Here is a 24,043-nt window from a genome sequence, read left to right as displayed (position 1 = left end):
TGGTGTCTTGTGGCCCTTAGGGGCGCTATCTGCCTCCCCTGGGTATGACCTCATGGGTATCGCCCGGTTTCCTGACACGCTCCTTACCTTCCCGGCTAAGCCTACCCTTCCTGGGTCCATGGCCCAGACTGCCAGTAGTACTTCCATTTAAGTTCCGATCTTTCCATTCTTACCTTATTGGAAAGGTATTGGTAGTAATTTCAGACCATGTGTTTAAAAAGGTGGCGAATAGAGTTGTGAAAAAACTGTTTTAATAACCAAGGACTTTGTTTTTACATGGATCTGTGACCAAAAATTGTAGAAAAGTTTACCCAGTCATACTATGCATGTTTGTAAATAGCAGCTATAACAATGTTGCTATTTTAGATAATGTTACAGTATCCCTAGATGAATTCACTTAATAGAAATTTTACTAAAATGATTATCCTCTTTGTAGAAAACTTTCTGAAGTCAATTATTGGGGGACAAACTCTGAATAAATATATGGAGGAACCACTCAGGTCATATAACCTATTAGATTCCTGGGTAAGACCAACCCCCGCAAGGCACCAAAAAAAAAAAAAAAACGCAATATAAATGTGGGAAGTTGTATTCATTTATTTGTTCATACATGCAGTCAACAAATAGTTAATAGAATATGTACTGTGTACCAGACTGTATTTTAAGTGGTTAACAAAATAAACGTAGTCTCTCTCCTCATAGAATTTATGGTGTAGTGAGAGTGACAATAAAAATTTAAAATAAACAAAAAAATTATTTCATGCCGAGAAAAAATATTATGAAGTATGAATAGGTGCTGTGAAAAGTAACAGGGTGTCCCGGCCAAAGTGGTCGGGGAAGGTCTCTGAAGTTCACATTTAAGATGAGATTCAACAAGGGGGAAAAGTGGGGGGGGTGTGTGTGTGTGTGTGTGTGATGAATTGGGAGATTGGGATTGACATGTATACACTCATATGTATAAAACGGATAACTAATAAGAACCTGCTGTATAAAAAATAAATAAAATTAAGAAAAGAAAAAAAAAAAAGATGAGATTCAAGTTTAAGAAGGAGCCGTGCCAGAGAATCCCAAAGTCTGGCATTTCAGACTGGCTTATCCAAAAGGATATAGCATTTAAAGGATGATTATGACTCTACTGAGGTATCTGACACATGGATTTTAGTCCTGCCACATGTCAGCCAAAGTTCTAATTCCTAAGCCGAGAACCTGTTTCCTGAAGAGACTCTTAACTCAGGCCTGATGAAGCCCATGGCATTGTTTGGGTTGTTCACTTTGGAGTATGGTGAAATGCTGCTAGTTGCACAGTTGTTTAGTGTGTGTGCTAACCATGCATCTCTTTGTCTGCCTCTTGTATCACCAGGCCTCCGGAACCTGTTTACAGCACTGTGAACAAACTGTGCGATAAGCCTGCTTCTCCCAGGCACTATTCCCCTGTGGAGTGTGACAAAAGCTTCCTTCTCTCAGCTCCCTACCCCCACTACCACCTAGGCCTGCTCCCTGACTCTGAGATGACCAGGTACTGCATGCACTTCCTCGCTTCATCTTCTCAAATTGCATGTGCTTCCAAAAGGATGAATGGGTAGAATCCACCTCTGCTTACTTCTCTTGCACTCTACATCTTCCTCAGGGCGGAAAGATGTTCTGCTTCCTTGGGGCAATGGGAGAAATTAAGAACATTGACTTTTTTTTTCTAGTGTGATCACAGAGCACTTACACATGATCACATGATGCTCTAAATGTTCTTGATTCCCATGCATTTTTAATAAGGTATTATATTTTTCCAGAAGAATTAATTCTGAAATTTAATTAGCACTATTTTCCTCATACAGAAGGATGAAAGAGAACATTTACTGAATACATTTTTGATTAATACATTTTGAATAATAATACTGTGCTCCATGCATAACAGCCTAAGAAGTAGATACTATTACTGCCGTTTAATATTTTAACTAAATTATTAAATTAATACCACCATTTAACTGACTCCTTGAGGTATTAAACAACTCATCCAAAACTACAGAACTAGTTGGTTCTAACTAACCACAAAGAACATAATCTTCACCTTTACAGTATGTTAACATCTGTTATCTTATTTAGTTACTCCCATTTTATATAAGAAAACTGAAGTTCAGAGAAGTTAAGGCAGTTCCCTCAGTATGATATTGCCAATAGCTGTGGAGTTCAGATTTGATCTTAGAATGTTTTGAGTTTTTCCACAATTTGTAAACAAATTGTTCTAAGTCTGAAGGTTGGACATAATTCTGCATTATAATTCTAAAGCATATGTATGACAGATAATAAAACCCTATCTTCCTGTAGCAGCCAGAGAGAGAGAAAGAAAAAGAGAATACAATGTTCCATAAGGTAGTTCCAATTTAGTTTAAAGTGGGGAGATCTCAACTGTGATGTTTCTACATGTAATGGGGTGCTTATATTGTTATGTTTTCAGACAGAATATCTTCATATGTCTTCATAATATTATTAGGACTGAGAAAATACAGATTTTAGAGTGATTCATAGTGAAGAGGGTCTCCTTAGAACATCATCTCTGTCTTTGGAGATTTTCAAAGAATAAGTTTAGAAGTCAATTATTTGCCTCTCTAGGGGAGTTCAATAACAAATTTTAAGTTATATCTAACATTTCTAGAAATAGATAAGAAACATAGTTTTGGCTATGTAATCAGCTGGGGCATTTTCACTAATTTGCAACAGGTAAAGCCTAATAGCTTTGCTTGTTTTAAAATTCTTTATAAATATTAATTAAATCCTCCTATACTTTTAACAAATTATAAAACCTTTTTCTTGGTACAGTGAACAATACAATTTTGAAGCTAAGAGGGCAAAGTCACCATAGCCATAGGGAAGGGAGAAGGAACACACACACCTACAATAACGACTTTCTAGTAATTATGCATCTATAAATAGTCAGCTACATAAAGGCAGCTAACATTTATTGAGCTCTTCCTGTGTGCCAGGCGTGTTGTTGAGCACTTCTTACAAATTATTTCTCCTAACCCTGACAATCACCTTATGAGGTAGATGTTATCATTATCTTTGCTTTACAAATACAAAAGTCGGGGCTTGAGAAGTTACCTGACATGCCCACGATCAGCCACCACTAAGTGGCAGGGCTGGGATTCAAACCCAGGTGACCACTAGCACCTGCATAGGCATAGGCATGACGGCCCAGACGTCTTGGCTTGCTGGAAAAATTCTCCACCCATTTCTCTTTGTCTTTCCTTTCTCTATTTTTATCCTGCCTGCTCATCTCCCTTCATCTGGCTCAGTGTCCATGAATCTTTTTTTTTTAACCCGTGTTCTTTTCTGATGAACACAAGAATTACATTCCTTGCCTCCCACTGGGGATTGTGATGTATCCCTTCCTAAAAACTCACCAATAAGTGGATGACAGAATCTACCTTTTGTATGGACCCACCAGATATGATTCTTCTCCATTTGCTTTCTGTAATCTGTATTATGAAAACCACAGGGTTTTTTCCCCCAATTTTTTTTTAAAAATTGCAGTATAATGTTGAATATGTGTTTTTCGTATTACACACCCTCAGCAGTCCTGATATGCACTAGTCCCCACCCTCACCCTTCATCTTCCCTTTGGGAATTCTATTTTCTATTTATTCTCATTCTGTCCCTATCCTTTTCCCTATTCTTTCCTTTCCTTTTCCATACTTTTTCATATTCATTTCTAGAAAAATGTCACACACACACAGACACACCCATTTTAGTGGCATTGCCGCCAATACACTGATACTGAAATTCTTGATTTCTCCCCCACTTTGTTCCCCTTCCACACTTGTCCAACTCAGTAAATGGCACATATATTTACTCCACTGCCCAAGCCAAAACTTGAAAATCACACTTCGCACTTTGTTTTCCCTCACACCCATCATTCAGTCTATCTTCAAGTCCTGTTGATTCTACCTCTGAAATATACCTCAAATCTATTAATTCTCCTCTACTTGTTTTTCCACCGCTTTAATCCAAGCCTCCATCATCTTCCACCTATAACAGTCTCCTAATTGGTCTCACCCCTTCCACTTTTGTCCTCCTCTTTTAGTCTCAGTGCAGCCAAAGTGATCTGTTAAAAATACAGATCAGATCGCTCTCTCTCCTTTGCATTAGGATAAAATGCAAAGTCATTAACATGGCATCCAGGCTGTGCATGATCGAGCCGCTGCCTGCCTCTTAAACATCTCATGTCACTCTTCCCTTTGCTGAACACACTGTTCACACCAGCCTTCCTTTTCTTCACAAAATGCACTGAATCTCTTCCTGTCTCAAGCGCTTCACACATGCTCATTCCTCAAACTGAAAAGCCCTCCCTACACTTTGCCTGATTAACTTCTGGTCATCTTAGGTCTAAGTTTAACTTGTACTTCCACAGAGAAGCTCCTTGAAAAAGGAAATCAGGTCCTCTACTCTATTCTCTCTCTCTCTTTTTTCCCATATGACTCAAGCAATTTATAATTGTACATTTATGTGATTTTTAAACCAAATGCCTATATCTCACACTCTGTGCTGCAAGGTCAATGAGTGAAACGCTGTCTATTTTGTTCACTGCTAACACTGAGCCCAGTGCCGGCACAGCAGGAGCTGAGAATTACTGCGTGCCTAATTAACGTGAAATGAGGTCTGAAGACGAGCAAACAGATACCTGTTTCAGGAACAGGTCATGGCTCAAGCTGTGCTTTACCCATTTTTTTTACCTCCATGAATGAATGAATCCATGCATGGAAACAAATAACAGACTAGAACTAATTTTGTGTATTTCACTTTCACCTTCAATTTTCTTGACGGTCAGTGTCTACATTACAGATTGATTAGGTAGCTCTCAGCTCTTCATGAAGACTGGGCAGTTCCTTTCAGAGATTATTTACTTCCTCTCCAATGGGAAATACCTCTCTGAGCAGATGTTTCTTGAAATACAGCCCGTAATTCAGGGGACAAGTTCAAAGATTCTAGTTCCATTTATGACACCATCACTTGCTTTTTCCACTGTGACCTTGAATAACTTAAAGAATATCAGAGGTAGGTGAGAACTGAGAGTTAGATAGACAAGCCCTTATCCAACTCTGTTAATGATGAGGAACCCAATCCATTGTCTTCATGGGTCCACGTCTTACTTCTGCTCATGGTAAAATAAAAGTATTTAGGGATCTTCTGCCCTACAAAGAATATTATAAGAAAATATCAATTCATTCAATCAGGATTTATCAAGCACTGACAAAGTGCAAAATATTATACTAAGGACAACCTTTTACAAATATGGAAATTGAAGAGGACAACCAAAAATTTTGAAGAAATGCCTAATCTTTACGTTGCAATATGTGCTAATATATATTTTTCAGGGCATTTGAGAAATTCCCACAGTCTATTTCAGAAGTATGCCCATATTGATATAGTAATTACAGTCTCAGATGATGATGTAAGCTAGTTCTGTGAAAGTTAGCCCGTGAACCACGCTTCCCTGTGTACCAGTTAATCTCTAATTAGCATTCATAAAAATGGAGGCAAGTCAGCAAAAGCAGGGAGTCAGTCGTCTGTATTCTCTGCCTTTTGAATACCCAAGTTCTCAGCTCTTTGAACTGATAGCAAATATTCAGGGATGAATTAATTGTATACACAATTTACTTCTATAACATCATCTAAAAGAACACAGAGAAGTTATAAGTTTTCCTTAGCAAAGCATTTTAAATTACTTGGCAAAGTGTCAGCTCCTAAGGCTGCAGATTATGTTTAGAGTAATTGACTTTTCAGATCTTGCAAAAGCAAGAAATGGGCAGAGCCTGGAATAAAACTAAAATTTGGAGCTCTATGAAAAACAAATGGGATTGCTGTGAGGCTCCTGCTTATCCAGTATATCTTTTTCTTTAAGAAAAAAAAAAAAAAGATGTAGTTTTTGATGTTGTAATTGGTTTTTCTACTTTGGGAAAATGGTAAGTTATTCAGCTTTTAATATTCCTGGGGCAAGGAAAATCATATTCTTGCCTGTTTTCTCGACATACGGCATATTTTCATTTGTCCTTTTACATAATTGGTCCTAATTATTGTTTTGTCGTTGATAAACAGAGACTGAGATAAACCAGATGAAGGCTAATTAAAATATGTGGGCAGATTTGGGATAGGAAATGGACTCTGAAGTATTAGGTGATCATAAAACATCTTTACTCCTTGAAGAGATGTATTCATGGGACTTCTACTAGGTCACCAGAGATTAACCTGGATGCTAGGGATTTAAAGGTGAATAAGACACGGTCCTTCCCCTTAAGCAGTTCAACATGTAAGTGAAGAATTCATTACTGTGCATTGTGATGTATATCTGCTAAAGGCCCTTGGTTTCTCCAGTGTACTTAGTCTCTAGGTAACTAAAAGAAGACTATTATAAGAGGTACTGATGGGAGCAAACATGCACTCAGACTGTCCCTTCTGCGAAGGTGTGAACTTACACATATATACAGGAATCTTCCCCACTCACACCTTATGTTATTAATTCCTAGTCATTTAGAAGAACCATTCTTCCTGGGAAACTTAACCTTATCTTTTCATAGGTCCATCTGCTAGATTAGTTTCTAACAATTTTCTACAGGGCTCAGAATCCATGTCTGTAATTCACTCCTTGTGTAGAAATCAAAGTTGGCAGCCTCAAGCCATTCCTAGTTTGGGAACACAGAGCAAGATCTTTCTCTTACAAGATTTCAGCCATATGGCAAAGTCATGGTGGCCTGTCTTTGGCAAGCGTTCTCTTCTTATAAAATATTAGAAAATGTATCTATTAATGTTTTAACTGTCTCAAAGTCTATAAACCCAAAATCAAATATAACTTCTAGACATAATAATGCTATCATAAAAGTACACGTGAGTCTCTAAAGGAAACAGAGGAGGAATCCTCTAACTCAGCCTCTGCTTTTCTTAAAGTTTTCTCAAAGACACTGAGCTCATCAGTCAGATGAGGGAAGAAGTATGTTGCAGGTAAAAGGAATAGCGCAGAGTTAAGCCTCATGATGTGTACAAGCACAGGGCACTCTGGAACAACCCGTAGTTCTGTGTGGCTAAGGGTTATTGGGTGGGTGATAAAGTTGGAGCTGCAGGCAGCTACAGTTCATAGAGGGTGTTACTTGCCAAGCTGAAGATTTTGAACTTCATCCTGTAAGCAGCGAGGAGTTTGAATGCTGAGCAAAGACATAATTCAATTTGTGTTTTTAGAAAGATCACTCAGCTGTGTGAGAAGAGTTTGAAGACAGGGAGACTAGTTAGCATATCAAGTAGGGTTGAAATCATGAAGAACTAAACTGAAGCTATGGCGATGGAGAGATATAAATAGATACAGAATTAATTATCAAATAGATTGGGTGGCACTTAGTGATTGACTGATTCAAGGGGAAGACTTTTCTGGCTTGGAGTCTTCATGAGATGGTGATAGCATCATCTCCCCTTGGAGACAGGGGGCACTGTTGTCCACAATAAATATATTTAAACATAAAACTCTGTAGAGGGAAACTCAGTGGAAGGAAAGGGAGGCAAAGTATATGAGGAGGTCTCTTGTTTGAAATGAAGGCAACCTGATGTTGTAGAGGAGCCAGGGATTGTGTCCAGACTGTCTAGGTTTGAGGCCTTCTTCTGGGCATTAACTCACCAGAAAAGGGGGAAATTAATCATAGCTGTGCTATTCTCCTCTTAGGGTTGTTGTGAGGATCCAGGGACATGGAGCAAGTGAATTTTCGTCTAGGCACTACCTACATTAGTCATTATTAATTGTTTTCATATGCTTATTCTGTTTTAAAGCCTTGAGCTCCTGCATATTTATTTTTGGTGTTATCACAAATCAGGTGAAGAATATTTACCAACACAGGTATATCCCCAGGGGCCAAAAGGAAGCTGTGGATGCTAATTTCTTCTGTCATTCTTAGTGGCAGCATCCTTGTCACCACAGGCAAAGTCATATATTTTCCCTTTTATTATTGCATTTATAGTCTCCCCGTAAAAGGTGGCATATCTCTAAAGCCACGTGCCACTTCACGCATGTATAATTTTCTTTTTTTAACCTACTCACATAGCAGTATTTCTAAACCGCACGTACCTTTTTAGGAACGTAGACAAAATGACAGCTAGAGCACAGATTAGTAGCCAGGCACTTTGTTTCTAGCAATCCCAACAACTCTGTAGAGGGTGAGTTTTGATGTAGCAAACGGAAGAGCCAGGACTCCAGCCAGGGCTTTCCCACGGCCAGGCGCCTGCTCTCAGGGAGCCTTAATCCCTCTCGCACTCACCGCAGCTTCTCACTCAGGCCCCCACGTCTTATGTCCACAGTGCCACAAATCTGTGGATCCTGAAAGCAATTCAAGCCTTGTTCACACGATGTAATCTGGGAAATGCACCATTAAAAGAAGAAAGAAGATGCTTAACAAATCATTGACCTTCTTATGCCCTTAAAAGGCTGAGATAATTTGAAAGAGTTCTTAATTTCATTTTTAATTAAAACCAGGAGAGGAAACCCTCCGGACATGGCTCCTAAAGCCCGACTCCTTCCGGAGTTTATGCAGCAGCTTCTTCTTCAAAGGCCTTCGCTGCCTTTTTGAAGTAGGTGATCACTAAACCCAACTGGAATTAAGCAAACTAAGGAGAGATTAATGACTCCCACAGAGGCGGCTCTTGCCACATTCCGTTTTACAGCCTCTTCTCTGTGCAGTGTGATATATGCAAGGATTCACACCGAAAGAAACACCCCTTGCTTTAAAAGTAATGCATTTTCTATGTAGATCCTTTTTAAAAAACATGCCATTTACTGTTTCCCTTCACTTTTGTTCTTATATTAGGGAGGAGGTGTTCTTTCATTAAGATTTCAAGAATTTATTTTAAAGCACATTTCAAATTACATCATATAGTGTAAAGGAGGAAGGAAGGCCAGGGTACTTACCCTCTTCCTAAAACTCTCAATTACTCTTCACAACAACCCTAGTAGGTCCAGAGAGGGAGTCTCAGGAGAGCTGGGAAATGCACCCAGATTGATCTTATTCCAAAATTCCTGTTCTGAGACATTCAAATAACTCTCTGTGATGCAACAATCTAAACTGATTCGACTTGCTGTTTCTAAAAAGCCAGATTACTTATCTACCTGAGACGTTATGAATATTTTCCCTCAGTTTTAGTATATTCTTTTTGTTTTGGGAGCAATCTTTGTATCTACTTTAGTAAATCATTGTATTATTGGGCAGCAATAAGAAACTGAAGAATAAGCATAATTTCAAAAGCATTTCTTTATGGAGGCAAAGTAGCTGTGAGAAAATGCTATGCAAAATCACTATAGCAACAAATTATAGGAACTCAGAAAGAATCAAGACAGTAACATTAAACCATAACACCCACAGCATAGATACAAATTAAAACTGCTAAGTGTACTGAGTGCTTTTATATGCCAGGCACTTTTCCAAACTTTTATATGTACTAACTAATTTTATCCTCATGACAGTCTCTGGGGTAGGTATGATTATTCCAATTTTATAGAAAACTATGGTTACGTATTTAACTAACAAATGGAAACAATGCGGTGAGATTGTTGAAACAATATATCAGGACATACTTAGACTATTAATTTCATTAGAGCGAGGGTTTTGTTGTTTTATTTACTGTTGGATTCCCTGTGCCAAAAATGATTTCTGGCATGTAGTCCTAACAGTAATAGTGGTGATGATGGTGATGAAGCGGAAGGAGGAGAAGAAAACAATCACTGTCACTTATATAATCTTATTACCTGCCAGGCTGCACTTTCTACAAATTAGCTCATTAATCCACACAGCAATCCAAGAAGGCATGTGTTATCATTATCCCCATTTTGCAAGTGAAGAAACTGAGGTCTGGAGAGGTTAAGTGACCTAAGGTCACTTAGGATTAGGATAGGATTTGAATCTAGCAGGCTGGCACCAGAATCTGTTCTTTTCACATGTGCTCAGTAAATATTTATTGAATGTTATTCTCATCACACATAATACTCCTCAAGCATTAAATTCTGAGAAAAAAAAAGGATACATCATTTAACAATAGTCAAATTTTAATAGATAGGTGGATGGATAGATAATGAATATATGGTTAAGAATCTAGACTCTAGAATCAAAGTGTTAGGGTTTGAATCTTGCCTCCACAAATCCCTAATTATGTAAACTTGAGCAGTTGACAGCCACTCTGAGCTTCTGTATCCTCAATCTGTACGATAGCAGTAATCGTGGTATCCATTTCATGGGTTGCTGTAAGGATTTAATGAAGTGATACGTAAAGTGTGAAGAGCAGTGCCTGATAAATATGAACTTCCCTGTTAATGTTAGCTATTTATATGTGTGTGTGTGTGTGTGTGCCTGTGTGTGTGTGTGTGTAAAATGACATATTATGACCCCCTAAGTAGATACCTCAGGCTGAGGTGGGAATGAATTTTTATTAAAGGACAATTACGAGAGGCTGTTTTCATTCCTAGCCTGATGGTGAGTCCAGTGAATTGTAAAGGGAGATGAATGCTAGGGTTGGCAGTATAGGAGGAAGGGCTGTGCAAGACCGCTTATATTTATACAGAGATCTAAATATTTCAGAATGCAGAATTTTGTTTTCATTGAAGGATCAAAATTTACCTCTCAATGCAGAGAAGGTAAGTCTTCCATTTCCACTCTTTAATTCAGTTCTGTAGACCTTAAGCTCATATGAAGTTTAAAGGATCCCTTGAACAAGGTTTTTAAAGTCAGCAGGGATGTGTGTTCCACACTGAATACTAAAACCTAAGATCACTATATTCCAGAGAAAGTGAGTACATTAGAAAGTAAAGAGGAATTTTATGGTTCGCTTTAAGTGGGGGGAGGGTCTACTGGGCTTAGCTAACCCAGCTAGAGCTTTTGTCTAAATTTAAGAAATGCTCCCCTTCTGCGTTGGGTCTTCGTTGCTGCGTGCGGGCTTTCCCTAGTTGTGGTGCGTGGGGGCTACTCTTCGTTGCAGTGTGCGGGCTTCTCATTGTGGTGGCTTCTCTTGTGGAGCATGGACTCTAGGCGCGTGGGCTTCAGTAGTTGTGGCGCACGGGCTTAGTTGCTCCACAGCATGTGGGATCTTCCCGGACCAGAGATCAAACCCGTGTCCCCTGCACTGGCAGGTGGACTCTTAACCACTGTACCACCAGGGAAATCCCGAAATGCTCCCCTTCTGGATGAAGGACAAAATATACCGGGCCCCAGTGTGACATGTAAAAGGAGTTCAGATCAGGTTTCAGCCCTAGCTCATTCCCTTGGTCAAGCGTTCTTGTGAACAACCTGCCTAACAGAATGGATTGGCCCAGACTGAAGACGGGGATGAGGATCTATTTCTCTTTGTTATTTCCATCTCTCTCAAATTTATTCTAATGTTCTGCTTCCTTTCTTATGCCTCTGGCATCATTATGAGGATATCACTCTGTCAACCCTATAGGTTTAAAAATAACTAGAGGCTAATACAAGTTCAGAGATGGAAGACACCCTAGAAACAATTTAGTCAAACTTGATATGCTCCAGATGAGGAAACTGCCACTCAGCCCACAAATATGTATTAAATGCCTATTATACGGCTAGTACTTCTGGGGATACACAGTCCAGGCATGGTCAAACACTAGTCTCAGGAGGTTTAGGGACCACTGGGCCCAGAGGGTTTATTTTGTGCATACAATTGACAGCCATTGGTAATGTAAAAAATAATTATTACAGATTGTATTTTTCAAATATATGTGAATTTTACTTAGCTTCCAGCCTTATTTATTCTGGATCCATTCTGATTTCTCCTAGATACTATATTTATAGGTTTGTGTTCATCGGTTTCTAGGCATTCAGACCTTTTTCATGTGAAATCTGAAGGTCAAGTGACAGACCAGATATCCTTCCAGCTCTCCCCACTCTCATATGATAAGCTACTGGATAAATTCTTACTCTCTTGCTAGCACTGGAATCTATGTTCCTTGTAGGGGGGCCTTAGGCTACACTGGGCATGAGGAAAGGGGCTGTGAGTAAAAACAAAAGTCTCTGACCAGATGTCCACCAGTATAATTGCTGGAATTCTGAGACTCTCCCTTCCTTCTGTGCAGGGCCCTTGGTGACTCATGCGTTGTCCTGAACAACCATTTCCACACTCTTACAAGGCAACCTTTCCCATTGTTTCCCCATAGGATGCCCCTCACTTATGACAAATCACTTAGTCTTCTCACCTTTGTCACTGTCCCAACCCCTTAGAATGATGTCATTTCAGATGTACATCTACTTTTCCACTGCTGTCCGCACTGGCGCTCCACACCGAGGCCAGGCTTCTAGGAGCTGGGCAGTGTCTGGCAGGGGCGAGATGAGAAGCCTTTCATTTCTACCCTGTATCGGTGCTCCACAACTGGGCGACTTCTGTTACGACACTGAGATCCACGCTTCTGCCTCTTGACAGGTAGGACGTGGGACCTCTTGTCACCTGGGGCTTTTGCCCTCAGGCAGGGACTGTTGCCTTCCCTGTTTTTCTTGCCACCTTCCATAGCAGCTCTGTTTCTGTCCCAGCCAGATTCCTTGTCCTGATTTTCACGTTGGAGCCTTTTCCTCTGGGATCCTTGTGACCCATAAAAACAGCTTCTAATCCACACTCTTTCCCAGCAGAGAAACAAAAAAGACAGACAGACTTTTCTTTGTTGAGCAACTTTAATATTCATTTTCCAGAGCATCAACCCTTTCTCAGAAGATGATCTACTTTTTAAAACCCTGAAGTTAAAAGAAATTACAACAGGAGGGATGGGGATAGTGACTGTGGGAAATCAGGTTGGGGTGGGTGGATGTCTTGTCCAATGATGCTTCAGGCAGCCACTGGCATCCAATTGGTCAAGAGTTTCTAGTAATCTTTGGTCAAAGACTTCCTATAAATCACAGCTCGACAATGCAAGTTGCCTTTCCTGAATCCTCATCTGGGCATGTAGTGTTGGTTTCTGCTCTTCCTTCTCTCTAAAAGGCCTCCTAATGTATCCCATGTTCTTGCTGTACCCCTCAATGAGACCTCTCTCACGGAATGTCACGAGACCCCCCTCTGTTTCCTTAGGTCAGCAAGTGGAAATTGACACTTTCTGAATTCACTCAAGATTCAGGCTCTTTCTAACCCCACGTCTGCCATCTTAAGTTGTCACAATATTTAGACCCTTCCTTTTTTCTTTTTAGGTCCAAAGTTAGCTACTGAGGGAGCAGGCAAACAATCTTTAGTTCTTCGTGCACTTCCATCCCATAATACCCAGGGGAATAGTGAACATCAAGAACAAACCAAGTATATTTGCAAATTTTCCACTAGTAATAATTCTGTATAAATGAAAACAGGGTGACTCTCTGTCACCTCTTTATGGGTAGGAACAATGCTGTGTGTTGTCCATGTGACACATGAGCACACAGTGACACTCAGTGGAATGACAAATGGTAGGTGTCCACCTGAAACAGTGACTCACAGCCCAAAGGGTGGGTTTACATTTAGTGGAAGCTCTTCTCCTGGCTGAAGGCAGTGCATGGAAGAGTAGGTATTTGAGAGGAATCCTTCTCTCTGGGCCATAGTTCACCCTTATTATCTTGGGAGAAGGTGATACGTACTGTTTTCCCTGAGATTTCTGAGTTAGGCCACAGAAACAGATTTTCTTCATCCTATCTACTGGGCATTGTAACAGGTGATGTCTACTTTTTGTTAAAGTCTGTTTTATTTGTATTCTACATGTGTCAATGCCAGATGCTCTGGAGAAGTCATGTCATACGTGGATTCCTCCAACATGTCTTAGAGGGTTAGGTCATTGTAATGTGCACTGCTAGGCTTTCAAAGGTGGGATCAAGGTCCAGAGCAAGCAAACCTCTCAGCAACTCTGATTGACACTGTGAAGGGTAATAAAACAAAAATCAATTCAACAAACTTAGAAGATTGAAAAGGAACAGATTAAGACATGCAAAAGGACTTGATTTGCAGCACCAGTCACTCTGTAAGTTTGCTCAGCATGCTAAGTAAATGTCAGTGCTTGGCAAGGTGAGGGTAATTGCCATTCCCTTCCTCTAATGTTCATTCTACAAAGAAAAAGTTCCAACTATAAAGGAAAAGGAACAGAAAGAAATACGTGTTGCAAATAAGCCTAAAGCTAATCGTATATCCAGAGGGCCCTAGTATCATTTAATCAGAAAGGGTTAGAGAAGATTGCATCCCAACACTTTTTTTAAAAATTGAGAAAATAAGTCCAGCAAAATTAAGAAACTTAACCAAGATCACACAGTCATAGGACTGTGGCAGATATAAGACTGGGGTCAGAGATGTCAGGTGCCAGAGCATTTCCTCCCATGCCAGTTAGTAATTTAAACTAAACACAATCTTTTAGAATGTTTCATGCTAAGAAAGGTTACATATCATAGACTAAGCCTGGAAGGAAACAGAAATGTTACTTCAGCATAGCAGTGTTTACCTCAGATGAGTATGATTTGATGAGGGAAAGAAATTATCTTTTATTTTATACAATTTTTAATTATTTTAATTGTTCATAATAAGTATGTTTAAGTTTTGTTAGTAAAAACTAAATTTAAGAATCCCCCATTTAGGGGCTTCCCTGGTGGCGCAGTGGTTGAGAGTCCGCCTGCCAATGCAGGGGACACAGGTTCGTGCCCAGGTCCGGGAAGATCCCACATGCCGCGGAGTGGCTGGGCCTATGAGCCATGGCCGCTGAGCCTGCGCGTCCGGAGCCTGTGCTCCGTAATGGGAGAGGCCACAACAGTGAGAGGCCCACGTACCGCAAAAAAAAAAAAAAAAAAAATCCCCCATTTAGACTCAGCAATTCCTCTGGTAGACCTAAACCCAAGAAAAATGAAAACATATCTCCATACAAGACGTATACAAATGTTCATAGTAGCATTATTCATAATAGCCAAAAGGTGGAAATAATCCAAGTATCCATCAACTGATAAATGGATAAATAGCATGTGGTATATCCATACTATGTAATATTACTCAGCCAGGAAAAGGAATGAAGTACTAATATATGCTACAGCATGTAAGAACCTTGAAAAACATGCTGAGTGAAAAAAGCCAGTCACCAAGGACCACATATTATATGATTCCATTTATATGAAGTGTCCACAATAGGCAAATCTATAGAGCCAGAAAGTAAATTAGTGAATGCCTAGGGCTAAATAGGGAGGTGGCGGGAATTCAGAGTGATTGATGATGGGTATGGGATTCCTTCGGGGGTTTTTGAAAATCTTTTAAAATGAGATTTTAATGATGATTGCACAACTCTGTTAATATACTAAAAGCCACTGAATGATATACTTTAAATGAGTGAATTTATGGTATATGAATTATAACTCAGTAATGCTGTAAAAATTTTCCATTTAAAAGTTAAATAATTCATATAGCAACAAAGCTAAGATTATATCCTTATGACATAAAATATTCAGATAAAAATAATTTTAAAAACTGATTTAAAAACCTAGATGATTTTTCTACTCTGACAGATTATTCAAATAGTTAATTATTCAGAGGATTTAGAGGTCTTCAGATTTTCCTATTTTTAATAAGACTATAGCTCTCATTCACTAAGTACCAACTTTTTGTTAGGTGTTCTACAAACATAATCACTACTCCTCATAATACATCTATAAAGTAGATATATTTATCCTTACTTTACTGAGAAAACTAATAGCTGGCAGAGCTGAGCTTTATATCCAGTTCCATTTGCTTTTATTATACAACAATCGCCATCCCATTATATAAAAATAATCCTTAAAACTCTCCTTCCCAACTAGAAAAATTGTCTACACTCTCTCCCTTCCTTTTCTCCTGTTCACTCTTCAGAGCCACCCCGAGCTCTCCACTGAAATTGTTTTCACCAAAGTCATCAAGAGTCTTTGCTCCTAAATTCAGTGGAAACTTCTTAGTCTTTATCAAATTTTACCTTTCTGTACACTTGCCTCTGTTGCTTGCACCTTCCTGAAACCTTTTTTTTTTTAACTTCCATAATCCCTCTTCTAGGCTCATGATTCTCCTTGCAACTTCGACTTTCTCTTCCCCGTCTCCTTAGACATCTCCTCTTCTCCTCATCCCTTTTGTCCATTTCACTCAGTGATGCCTTCTCTTTCTCCTCTGCACACCCTCCCTAGTAGAAGGCATCCATGTCCACGGATTTGGTTCCCAGCTATGTGCTTATGTCTCCCATCTCTATATCTGCAACCAGATCTTTCCTTGACTCCGGACTCATACATGTAGATTCCTACTGGACATCTTTCCTCAAATGCCCGAAGACACATCAGAAAGCACACTCATCATCTTACCTTTCAGACTGTTGTCTCCGGTTATATCCACTGTCTTAATGACCAATAATAGTATGGTTTAGTATTTGTGCTTGGGTTCAAATTCCAGCTCTACTTCTTAAGCACCTGTGTGATCTCTCTGTGCCTTCATTTCCTTATCCATAATATGGAAATAATAAAAGTATCCCTCTCACAGAGTCTTTATGAGGATTGAATTTATATGTGAAAAATGCCTGCCACACAGTAAGCTTAGCATTTCCATGTACTGGTTATGTACAGGTTATGACACTAAGACGTTTTCCCGGATTCCTTCTACTGGTTCACCTTAAGTTGATATCTAAGTGTCCTACCAATCCATATGTCTTTAACATCTCTGGAATAATTCCTCTGCAGTCTTTCCACATTATATCCACCCTAGATTCGGCTAGAATCATTGCCCATCTGAAACACCAACTGCTCTCTACCAAAAGCTCTACGTACCTTCAATTCATTCTTCACATTATAGCACACATAGAGCCTTCTAAAATACGCATCAGATTTTGTCTCTGCCCTAACTAATCCTCTGCCCTCCCGCCGTCACCTGCCTTTCATTCAAAGCAGTTCTTGTAGTTCCCAGGGAAAAACACTGTGTCCCTTACTTACAAGTTTTTGCTCCTGCGTCTCCCTTTTTTTTTTTTTTTTTTTTTTTTTTTTTGCGGTACGCGGGCCTGTCACTGCCATGGACTCCCCCGTCGCGGAGCACAGGCTCCAGACGCGCAGGCCCAGCGGCCATGGCCCACGGGCCCAGCCGCTCTGCGGCACGCGGGATCCTCCCGGACCGGGGCACGAACCCGCATCCCCTGCACCGGTAGGCGGACGCCCAACCACTGCGCCACCAGGGAAGCCCCCATTCTTAAATGCCTCCTGTCTAAACAAGTAGACATAGAATCTACTCGTCCGTCTCAGTGCCAGCCCCCACTCGCAGATCTCTTCACCTAGGTAACTGCTAGTAAGCCCAGGTAGTGCGACTTCTGGGGTACCAATAGAAACCCCTCCCTGATGCTTTCAGCCTGGGAGGGGGGCCCTCATCCATCCTTCTAAAGTTATAGAACTTAGCCTACTGTATTATTATTGTTATTTGATTGCCGTATCTATCTCATCAACTACACTGAACCTCTTGAGCTTGGGAACTGTGTTGTAATCATTTCCTCTATCCCTGGTGCCCAGCAATGTACCTGACAAATATTAATGATTTTTTTAAAGACAATAAGAATTATTTAAATTATTATAAATTTATTTATTCCAATAAATATGTAGTGACCTCTATACTTAGTGAGCCTGTGACAGACACTGTGCTCTGCATTGGGAATACAAAGACAAATTAGATGTAGCCCTTTCCCAAAGGGACTCATTCTAATAGAAGAGACCACAGCAGAAGGAAAACAATTAGAATCCCATAGAATAGGTGCTGTAATAGAGGGCATATGCTCAGAGGATATCAAGAAGGAATTTATTAGCATGATTAAAATGGGAGAGAAGGGCTTCCCTGGTGGCGCAGTGGTTGAGAGTCCGCCTGCCGATGCAGGGGATACGAGTTCGTGCCCCGGTCTGGGAAGATCCCACATGCCGCGGAGCCGCTGGGCCCATGAGCCATGGCCGCTGAGCCTGCGCGTCCGGAGCCTGTGCTCCGCAGCGGGAGAAGCCACAACAGAGAGAGGCCCGCGTACCGCAAAAAGGAAAAAAAAAAAAAAAAGGGAGAGAAGTTACGGAATGTACACACACACACACACACACACACACATATACACATAGTGATGCTCAGAAGTCCGCAAGATATTAACTAATGGGGGGTCAGTGATTACACTTAATTTGAAATGAAATAGAGAGGTCTTTCTTGAATATAACCATAGCCCTCCCTATCTTATTCTTTCCACTATTTAAATTGCCTTGTTAAGCTATACCCCAACCATTGACAAAGCCACAGACATACTATAAAACATTCTGTTCTACATAATTCCAGCACTTCTGGGTGTGCTTTAAGTCAGTGTTTTCCCAAATTCAAGTTCATAGACTGGTGATGGTTCATGGCCTAACTTCTACTGGTCTGGGGCAAAATGAAGGAAAAGAAGGACTTTGCAAGATACATATACATACATCAATGTTACATTGCCCTCTGTCCTTCCTTAGGAAGAATCCTTCCTGAGATTATGATCTCCTTCTAACTTCGGTGTCAAATATATTTTATTTTATGAAATTATGGTGATAATAGATAGTAGCTATTGTATTCATAGCCTTAATTTGAAAAATTAAGAGGTGGGTTTGTCTCCAGAATTGTGTATTTATTTAAATTGCTCTTGTCACTGTGTGCTGTTGACACAGCTCCCAAACACCCACCGTCTTAAATCAGGGAGCACTCTCTTTGTTGTGCCTTTGTTCGGTACTCCCGTCCACAGCCTCTGGTAAGCACTGTGTTTGGATATCTGGTTGGTTCTGGCCTACAGTTTTGACTGTGGATTCTCCCATTCCAAAAGCCCTTAGAGCTAGGCTTTGTAGTCCATAAGCCAGACACATTGAATGCCTAAATAAGATAGATCTTAAATACAACGACTCAGTCATAAATCTGGTAATTGCCGTACATGTAAGTCATCATCAATAAGGTTACTTTAATATACCTTTTTGGGTTTTGTGATGTGTCATTGACAACTTTTCACATCTCTCAGTTTAACAAAGTAAAATTCACATAGTTAGGGACTTCCTTGGTGGTCCAGTGGTTAAGACTCTACGCTTCCACTGCAGGGAGTGCAGGTTCGATCCCTGGTCAGGGAGCTATGATCCCACATGCCATGTGGCATGGCCGAAAAGAAAAAAGAAAAACAAATTCACATAGTTAAATGACGGTTTTCATTTTTCCAATTTTTTTTTTTTTAGTATAGCTGTGATACATAATTGCCTTGATCTGTGGTCAGCCCCCCAGCAAGTGACATTATATGAATGCAAAATATGATTGTCATTTTTGCTTTTGTGCTTTATTTGTTGCTATTTTTATAATTCTTTCCAGTGCTCTAAACTGCTCATATTATAACCTTTGGGGTAGAAATTAACAAGTTCTCTATAAAACTTTTAAAGCCCAAAATAAGGAAACACATATTATAATTGTACAGCCCAAAGAAACCTTTTGCTTTTCCCTTTTATTCTCTAAGATGTTTTGCTCTAAGTTCATCCTTTGGTATTTTAGTTGATTCATTACACAATGCTGGCCTTATGAGAGAACATTTTTTTTGTGGCTTTATCCTTCTAGATAGAAAAGTAAAGTGATTTAATAGCTCTATATTATTAAACATTATGAGGTTCACATGTTGGAAAGTAGACTTGAGAATTACAGTGGCAACAGAGGCCAGCAGTAACACATGGAGTGGATAATTGTGCTGTAAAACCAGCATTCTTAAATGTCACCCATTAATACTGTGTATACAGAGGAGCTGGTCTGAAATACAAAGGAAAAATCCCACATATTAAAAAAAAATGAAAGAGAAAAACCTTAGTTCACAAAAACATTCAATCTAAGACAAGGTGCTGAGGGTAGAAAATTATAGGTTTAGCCTCTGAATTCTGCTAGTAGGAAGCTGTATCCTGGAGAAAAAGTAACCATGGTAAAATCAATATAGAATTATAAGAGAATTCTTTTTTTTTTAACACTAAGCCTGCATATTTGTTTTGAATTATCATTAATCAACTCTCAATTCAGGCAGGTTTCTCTGGTGTCACTTTCATTCCCCTGCTCCTTTTTTCTGTACCTCTGCCCATCCTAAACTGGGCCTTCTCCACCCTTCTCTGATTTTCCAGATTCTACTCTTATACCAAAATCTAGCTCAGATATTTACCACTTCCATGAATCCTTCCCTGAAAACTCCCACCTATATGCCTTCTCTCAAGTTATATCATGTTTTCCCCACTGTAGGTCAAATTACCATCACTTGATTAAAGATTGTCTTGTGTTATTCACAAATCATTCATTCTGTAGTCTTGTCTCACTAACTATATTGTATACTTCTTGAATATAGAGGCCCTTGATATTAATATTTTAATATTTCCCAAACCCTAGAATAGTGGTAAGCACATAGTAGGGACTCAAATATTCAATGTTTTGTCAGTAATCACTGCTGCAGTGATAGCCAGCCAGCAGATCAACAGCAACTGAAGTGTATTATCTAAGTATCTGTATGAAAACCAGATTTTGCTTTAAGTTAAAATCATTGTACTTTTCTCCTGAACGATTTTTTGGTAGCACAAATTGAAACAACAAAGAAAACAAGTTCCCCATGATGTTTCCAGGACCTGTTGACTTGATGTTAATATCTCATAGGACTTTAACCCCTTCAGTAGTAGAAAAGTTAAACCTTAGTGAAAACACTGGCTAACTATTAACCAAACATTTTCTTAGTTCCAGAGTTGTCAGCTTTGAGGTGGTGGTGTGTCACTTTGACAACTCTAAAATTCTTCTGCCTTAGAACCAGACTCCTCTTCTTGTGTGACAGCATAGCGTGTGTGCCCTTTTGCAATGCACATTAAGTTCTCAAACGTCCATTGCAATGCTCAACAGCTGCAATTCTGTAGGTTCGACACCTTTTCAATCCAACTTCTCAATGTAGCCTGCATTCCACTTCACTCAGTTGACTTACTCTGTTGGGTTTATTACTAAACTGTTCATTTAATTTAATGACTAACAAAGGACTCAGAAAAATTTCTTTGTCCTGCTTTTAGAGCCTAGCATAATTAGTCATATCTCCCTCATCTTCAGATAGCAAATTTAATTAGAATCTCCAGTGGATCACTTTCTAGGGCACAAACAGTACATGGAGACATTGAGTGAGGTTGCTTCCCTGGAACAGAGGAAGAGTCTTCCCAGGTTTTCATGGTATTGACCTGTATCACATGTTTCAGAGGAAGGTTAGACTAAAAGATAAACCTGTGATATATTAAAAAGCTTGGGCAATATTATCCCCAGGGATCAAAGTCCTTTTCGCTTAACTAGGAATCTTTTGATGAAACATAACAATTAACGATCCTTGTAATTTCTGAGTTGGCCCAGCCTAAGTCTCTCCTTGCTGAAATATTTATTTCCTTGTTTCTGTTCATCTTAAATTTGAAACTGACATTAGTAAATTTGACAAGCTAGTTAAACTTTTCTTTGTTTTACAGCCAACAATTTAGGGAAATTCTCTTCTCACTTTTTACTTCCCCATAATGTGATCTCGTAGCTTTCCCCAAAAGGACTGTGCTTTCTTCCTCTTCACCATAATGAATGTAAGCAAGGCCTTGGGTAGTTGCTCACACTGTCAATCTCAGTACTGCAGTCTGGGTTGGGATGGTACTCAGCTGACTGCCAGGAGTTATTATCCTCATTCCTCTGATTAATTACTATTCTTGAGCACCTTGCAGCTGAATAGAATCATAGAGGTTTAGCACTGAAAGGAGTCCCAGAAATTGGGTTTCAGGACTCCTCACTGTATAAATGGGAAAACAGTCCCAGAAAAGGGAAAATGGCTTGCCCAAGGTTGTGTAACAACGCAGTAATAGATGTCCTGCTGGAAAAAAGATCTTATTTTTACTCCAATTGTCATTCTAGTAGTCTACTCTGGAATCTCTTGAATATTGTATGACATAAAACCCTATATTTCCGTTAGTTCCTTTATGTTGATAACTCAGGTGAGGCAAGAAAGCAAAGTCTGCAAAGGCTGAGAAGCTGCATGTTGGGTTCCTTCCTCCGGCTAATGGCCAACTCCCAACGGTCAGTCATGTGCAGTAATCTTCAACGAATGTTTGTTGAGCAAATCTGTATTTAGAATGCTAGGAATGGCTCAGTTGGATGATTATGGAACCTTGAAGAAGGACACTATCTTTGACCTCCAGGACAAATTCTGAGTATGAAGTGGTGTGTGTGTTCATATGAGCATGTGTGGAGAGAGAGAGAGAGAGAGAGAGAAGGGACAGAAATATAATCAAGAGACAGTGCTATGGGAGGCTCTGAGGAGAGAGAGAGCTCACAAGTGGTTAGGAGATCGGAGAAGTTCGCGTGGAAGGGTTAACTTAGTAGGAAGACAAAGGTGTGGTGTCCAAGGCTGATGGAAAAAATCAAAAGGGTGAAATGACTTCAATAAAAGGAGTGGAGATAAGAAAGCATGTTTGAACTCATTCACTTAGTCATACATTCACTAAATGATAATTTAGGAAATGCTACTCTGCCAGATGTTAATAGAATTTCAGATATATAGATGAAAACATATGTTTCCTGACCTCAGAGAATTCATGCTCTAGACCAAACTTCTCAAGCTTTAATGCTTCTCAAACTTTAACAGGCGTAAGAATCACCATTTCCAACAAGCTCCAGGAAGATGCTGGTGCAGCTGCTACTTGAGCCATGCTTTAAGTATCAGTAAACTTGCTTCTAAAGAGATCATTATAATCTAATATGACAGTTGCCATCATGCAGGCAAGTCCAGGTGCCCTGGGAACATAAGATTGGAGATGCTAGCAGCAGTTGTGTAGGTGGGCTTAGAGATTAGGGTATGTGAACGGAAGTAGCAGACAAGTCTGAAGCCACAGGCTGGAACTGTGTATATATGGAGGACCTTAAAAGTCAGGAAAGGGCTTCCCTGGTGGCGCAGTGGTTGAGAGTCTGCCTGCCGATGCAGGGAACACGGGTTCGTGCCCTGGTCCGGGAAGATCCCACATGCCGCGGAGCGGCTGGGCCCGTGAGCCATGGCCGCTGAGCCTGCGCGTCCGGAGCCTGTGCTCCGCAACGGGAGAGGCCACAGCAGTGAGAGGCCCGCGTACCGCAAAAAAAAAAAAAAGTCAGGAAGGAATTCAAAACTTGCTTGTGATTTTCTTATCACTGCTCTGGAGCATGACTTTCTTCCTTTTATCAGTAGTTGCGGGCAATGAAGTTAATATTAAAAACTGATCATTATCAAGCACTTGTAATGGGCCAGCACTATACTAAGTATGTTTTATGTGTTTGCCCATTTGATCCTCACAAGCATCCTATGAAATAGGTGCTTTTATTTATTTATTTTTTCATTTTGAGAATTAAAAAACAAGAATACTGAAGCTTAGAGAGGGTATCTGAGTATTTAGAAGTCATTCTTATCCACTTCAGGGCTGCTATCATCTTAATTCAGTGTGAACCAAAGAGAGACCCCATGATCACACGTTCTCTGTTCTATCCCCCATTACTTCTGCATCTTGTATACACTTCCGTTATCTCACTAAATTATAATATGCTTGCTCCCCTTTATCCCTCAGTACGTTATGTTTTATTCATATTTTATTCCCAAGTGTCTAGGATGTAGTAGGTGTTTGGTGAATGACTATATTTTCTACTTCTCTTCTAGAATAATCCTCCCACTATCTTTCATGCCTTGTTTCTCCCACACTAAATGTTCTCTCACAATCTCTGCATCTAAAATCTCAGTCCAAGATCTTTAAATGCCATCTCCTCTATGTAGCTTTTTCTGCTTCTTCCTCTGCAGACCTTGAGGGGAACAAGCTCTTCGTTCCTGGCAATTTCATAGCTTTTTTTTTCTGTACCTCTGCTATCTCACTTTTAATTCTCTACCTCATATATGCAGTTATTTGCTCACCTTATGTCTCCACTGGACTCTAAAACCCCTGGTAGGAGTGATGAGCCCCTATTGTGTGGTTAAATTTCGCAGCCAGATTGAACGGGGATTTTTTTTGTGGGTGTGGAGGTGGCTAGTTTGAGTTTG

At 39.9% G+C, this 24,043-nt stretch overlaps 1 protein-coding gene across 1 annotated transcript in view; it reads left to right on the top strand.

The window, feature by feature from the left end:
- DLG2 (discs large MAGUK scaffold protein 2) overlaps positions 1–24,043 on the top strand; it is an 812,204-nt gene that overhangs the window by 325,414 nt on the left and 462,747 nt on the right. Inside the window, exon 9 of the mRNA XM_060157866.1 lies at positions 1,361–1,516. Coding sequence (XP_060013849.1) covers positions 1,361–1,516 — 156 coding nt within the window. The remainder of the gene's footprint in view (positions 1–1,360; positions 1,517–24,043) is intronic.

This window comes from Lagenorhynchus albirostris, chromosome 9 (assembly GCF_949774975.1).
Source record: "Lagenorhynchus albirostris chromosome 9, mLagAlb1.1, whole genome shotgun sequence".
In the NCBI taxonomy this organism is placed as follows: Eukaryota; Metazoa; Chordata; class Mammalia; order Artiodactyla; family Delphinidae; genus Lagenorhynchus; species Lagenorhynchus albirostris.
Note: the sequence above shows the minus strand (reverse complement) of the source record. Positions and strands in the feature narration are given on the sequence as shown.